We start from the raw sequence: 5,000 nt of genomic DNA, 5'->3' as shown, positions 1-5,000 counted from the left end.
ATAAATAGTTGTAGATATTATTCATCTAGAGATCATAATATATACTGTTTAATGATAAGAATCCCTGCACACCATTAGCGCAGATGTGTAGCACGTGGCATACTGGGCATTTTTTTTTTTTATCTTTATTATTTCTTTTGATTCTATTTATGTTATAGGTATATTGAGAATGTCAAACGTGATTCGATGATTAACCCATTTATAAATAGAACAGAGGTGTGCCACGCTTTATAAAAAGGTAGATCATAAAATGAGAAAAAAAAATCTGGTTGCCTCCCGATGCGAGACCAACGGGGACCCTTGACTCTGATATAGCAATGCAAACTACTGAAGGAATTTCGAAGTAAATCGAAGTGAGAATATTAATGCTAAATGAATATTAACGTTATTATCAACGGTATATTTATGTGTCAGTCCGATCCCCTTAGTAACTGAACTATTCAAACAGGCAGTCAAACTGGCTAACTGTAAAACACTTGCAAAATATATAACACACCGGTAACCGATAACGATTGATTAAATTAATAAATCAAGGGTAATGATGAAGGCATTACGATTTCTTTGAATTATATATAAAAAAAATACAAATGAGACTGGTACTCATTTACCAGAGGCCGCCGTGCTTCTTTTTAAAAAATCGGAACGAAAGAAGCAAAGCATTAAAAAATTACCTTAACAACATTGCAAATATTTTATGGAAATTTAAAATATTCGAAATTAGCAATGAGAATAAACAAAATAAGAGCAAAAACGCAAAGCAAAAAAAAATCAAACCCAAATGGACACCGAACGAACATTAAAAAAGAAACATATGCGAAAGATAATAATCAAACAAAATCATTTACAGAGGGCTGAAATATACAAAATCCCCGAAATTTGAGGATCAGAATGCCTCCAAACACGAAGAAACGAATTTGAAAGAAGCCGGTACTTATTTTCCAAAGCCCTCTGCCTTCAAACGCACGTGCTCGACAACAAACAACATGGCTGCAAACGGTAGGTCTCACATCTCCCGGTCGAGTGCTCCTTTGATCTCGTTTTCCTCTGAACTTTCGATTTCGATTTCTCTCCCGGGGTGAGTTGCAGAAAGTGCAGTGCTTGGGAAGGGTTTGCAAGTGATTGTTATGCCTGTTCAAGACGGGAATGTCCGAGAATTGAGGTGATAAGTGCCAGGGCAGGGAGAGGTGGCGATCGAGTTGTCTGTTTTCTTCGGTTTTTAATTCGAAGTTCAAGTTGAATTGACTTGAGAGTGCTGGATGCTAGATGTGAATATTTCTGATTTCCAAGGTACGTTCTCGGAAGAAGTGTAACTACCGGATAAAAGGTGGAAAATAGACTGAAAAAGCCATTTCACCCGGATCGATTTCAAGCATGGCGCGCATGTTGACATCCCCAATCCACCACAAACGTCTTTATTTCGGGAGGAATTAGACAATACCATCCTCTGTTGCCTTCAGAGGGCGGCCACAACCACTTCGTCTATAGCGGCTTAGTAGTTAATTGGAAAAGTGCTTTGTTTTTCACTTAGTCAGTGTAGATTGGTGTTCGTAGTGTCCTCAAATTTTCTGCAATGACTCCGCTATTTTTTGTTATATTTCTCAAAGTTTTCGCTCAATACTTAGCAGCAGTTGGCGTATGAAGGAGTAGACCCTGTATTTTGAGGGTGGCTTAATGAAGGGGCTATTCAGGGGCTATGCAGTTTATTTTTAAACTTTTATTATTTTGTTATTGTTTATGTTCACATGTGACGAATTCGTGAACTTTCTTGAGGATTTGTATACTAAATCCTCATTGATATACTTCAGTGTGGTCAGTGTGTGAAATATTTATGATGAATCACCACCTGAGCCTTGTTCAGCCTGCAGAACAGCTGACTCACTGGCCTTCTCTCCTGCAGGAACGTTAGGGGCAATGGAGGGCGAAGTCAAGAAGAAGAAGAGCAAAAAGTCCATTGGGGAGCTTCACCAGGAAATGAGCTTTAAAATCGAACCTTCGGAAGCTCCTGCGAAGGTGCTGGACACGTCAGAATGGCCACTCCTCCTCAAGGTAAATGATTTGTTTTTTTTATGTTGATGAGAAAGGATGGAAGTCTGTGTGTTAACAGTAAAGTAAAGTAATGAGAAGAATAGTAGTGTCTTCTTTATAGGCCTCATGTTCACAAGAATTTATATATTTTAGATTTCTTGTTCTTATGAATTTGTGTACATTTTTTACCTATCCATAAAAAACTGCAGTGATTACCCCAATGTGCATAAGAAATTATATTAATCCTACATTTTACCCTTCACACCTTCCAGAACTTTGATAGGTTGAATGTCCGTACAAACCACTACACCCCCTTACCACACGGATGTTCACCACTAAAACGAACAATTTCCGAATACCTGAAAGCTGGGTTCATCAACCTGGACAAACCCAGTAATCCTTCTTCACACGAGGTTGTGTCGTGGATTAAGCGTATTCTTAAGCTAGAGAAGACGGGGCATTCTGGTACCTTAGATCCCAAAGTCACAGGTGAGTGGAGAAGTATTTGATGTACTGAAGTTATGTTTCAAGTTTCAAAGTAGAGTTTGAAGTGATTGAATGGATTAGGAAAGCCCAAAGCAGTGCCATGGCCTCGGTGCTTCACAGTCTCATAAAAGCCACGACAGGGGTGTTTATTATACTTCCTTGTTCGAGCAAAGATTACTGAATAGGTCAGCAAACTCCATCTTGCAAAGAAGTACACCGTGGTAGTTTGTTTGCTTCGGGTAGATCATGAAGTGCGGAGGCTGTGGCACCTTTATTGCTGTGTCATTAGTTTTTCTCTTGTCTTTACAATGTCTTTTACAGATTCTATTATCATTAGATCATGCTTTATAAGTGTAGTTGAACTGGTCCATTTTCAGATGTGAGAACATTGATGGGATATTATCATCATGTCTAGATTTGTGAACCATCACCTTGATATGTGTTACATAGTATTTCAGTCCTAGTCAGTGATAGTTATTCTTCTGAAGTTCATGAAATGGAACTCAGGACCCAAGTGGATGGTGACAAGGTTTTCCTGACGCAAATTTTGCCACCTTTTGTTTCAGGTTGTTTGATTGTGTGTCTAGAACGAAGCACCAGACTAGTAAAATCTCAGCAAGGAGCCGGGAAGGAGTATGTGTGTATCTTCCGACTGCACGAGAGCGTAGATAATTTAGCAAGAATTAAACAGGTTGGTACTAATCCTGATCGTGGGAATAATCACGGTCCTGAAATTCCTGTCAAGGAAGTGTTGTGTTGTCCCTCTTCTTTCCAAGTGCATTTTTTTTTATTATTATTGTCTTTTGCATAACTTGTTAGCTGTTTTATAAGATGCTTAAAAGGATTGTTGTAATCTTTGATTTTTGTATTAGTCAAATTGCTTGTAAAAGGATGCTAGCTGATATATTCTTGAAAAAGTTTATGTAATTTGCATATCATAGTAGTAGTTATTTTGGTAATGTAAAGTGAGCTGGTGGATAAAGTATATATTTGTAATGTGAATAAAATTTCACTTTAAATAGCCAGTTTACACTGATAAAATATGTAAATGAGGGAAAGTAATAAAATTTGATATCAAAATGCTAAAAGATTTAGCCATTGTAAGGAACTAATTACAGATTTGATATTATAGGCTATTAAAATGCTCAATATCCTTTTAAAAGCTTAAGCAACCATTATACAAGTTGATCAGGAGCTTGTTTCAAGCTGACTCGTGTGACCATTACTTCCCACATGTCAAAGGTCGTGCTTTTCGTATGCATGTCTGTAGCGAGGAAAAAAGTCCAAGGAATACAGTGCTGTCACTTTATTCCATCATTCTAAACATGTAGCTGGATGGTAAACCCAACTGTTCTTTTCAAATGAGTTATGCCACCAGAAAAAAATAACAAGAAAAAATACGGGTTCTTCCCACCCCATCAGCAGTACTGAGCTGGAGTGTTCTTTCCCATAGACACTCGACAAACTGAAGGGGGCACAGTTCCAGAGGCCGCCACTTATCTCTGCCGTGAAGCGTCAGCTCCGCGTCCGGACTGTGTATGATAACAAACTCATTGAGTATGATCCGGAGCAAAATATGGGTATGCTATGTTACATATCTTGTGGCTTTTGCTGCAGAGTGAAAGTTTTGTGGTTCTGTCATCTTTGTTCAGTTTCAGTATGTTTCCAAGATTCCATTAGAAGGTTTAAAAAAAGAAAAGAATAAAAGATTAGCATGCTCTTTTGATGTTATCTGAACCATTTCCAAATAAGAAGAAAGATTTTAAGTTAGAGAAGTGGAGAAATTATTTCATTCCAAAATCAAGTCATGCGGTATACAATCAACTATGAGAGGAAAATGTATTTTACAATGATTTTTAAACACCATTTAAAAATCAAGATGGTTATGTTAAAGATAAGAAGCTTCAGAACTGTATCTAAAATGCATATTTTTCTTGCATAAAGGTATATTTTGGGTGAGCTGCGAGGCTGGCACATACATCCGTACCATGTGTGTTCACCTTGGTCTTCACTTGGGTACTGGAGGTCAGATGCAGGAACTACGGAGAGTGAGATCAGGTGAGGTCCCTGCCCATGTTTTTAGCATTTTTTTTTTTTTTTTTTTTTTTAAACCTTTTTCAGAAGGGTAGGGTGGAGGAGGAAAGGCTTACACGGGTGGACAGTAAAGAGGGTATAAGAGTTTTTTAACAGTAGAGGATCAGGAAAAAATACAGAAAATTAGCTTTGAATATCAGATAATGAAGATGTTTAAAGCCTACTTTCACTAATCTACTGTTTGTTTTAGTGTCTGAGTAACATTTAGGCACAGAGGCAGTGATGCTGTAGTGGAAACTTCATTGCATGATACAAATTGATGATAACCATGAAATGATTATATATTTTTTCTTTTATTTATCATAGCAGAAATGCACTTAGAATGATTATTATGATTCATGACAGGTTGACAGTGACAATTATTTGATAATCAGCAAGTTGATGATAATTACTTG

The 5,000-nt window shown here is 37.4% G+C and overlaps 1 protein-coding gene across 2 annotated transcripts in view; it reads left to right on the top strand.

Annotated features, from left to right (window-relative positions):
* Positions 1–966: 966 nt before the first annotated feature.
* Positions 967–5,000, top strand: part of LOC125032109 (H/ACA ribonucleoprotein complex subunit 4-like) — an 11,659-nt gene continuing 7,625 nt past the window's right edge. Inside the window, exons 1-6 of one of the 2 annotated variants that reach the window (XM_047623111.1) lie at positions 967–996; positions 1,898–2,046; positions 2,298–2,514; positions 3,078–3,202; positions 3,965–4,091; positions 4,456–4,569. In XM_047623111.1, coding sequence (XP_047479067.1) covers positions 984–996; positions 1,898–2,046; positions 2,298–2,514; positions 3,078–3,202; positions 3,965–4,091; positions 4,456–4,569 — 745 coding nt within the window. In that variant the 5' untranslated portion in view covers positions 967–983. Of the gene's footprint in view, positions 997–1,241; positions 1,288–1,897; positions 2,047–2,297; positions 2,515–3,077; positions 3,203–3,964; positions 4,092–4,455; positions 4,570–5,000 lie in introns of those variants that run through there. The other variant, XM_047623110.1, reaches the window with a different exon arrangement.

Source organism: Penaeus chinensis, chromosome 14 (genome assembly GCF_019202785.1).
Source record: "Penaeus chinensis breed Huanghai No. 1 chromosome 14, ASM1920278v2, whole genome shotgun sequence".
Lineage (NCBI taxonomy): Eukaryota > Metazoa > Arthropoda > Malacostraca > Decapoda > Penaeidae > Penaeus > Penaeus chinensis.
The sequence above is the reverse complement of the archived record's forward strand: the minus strand, read 5'-3'. Positions and strand labels throughout refer to the sequence as shown.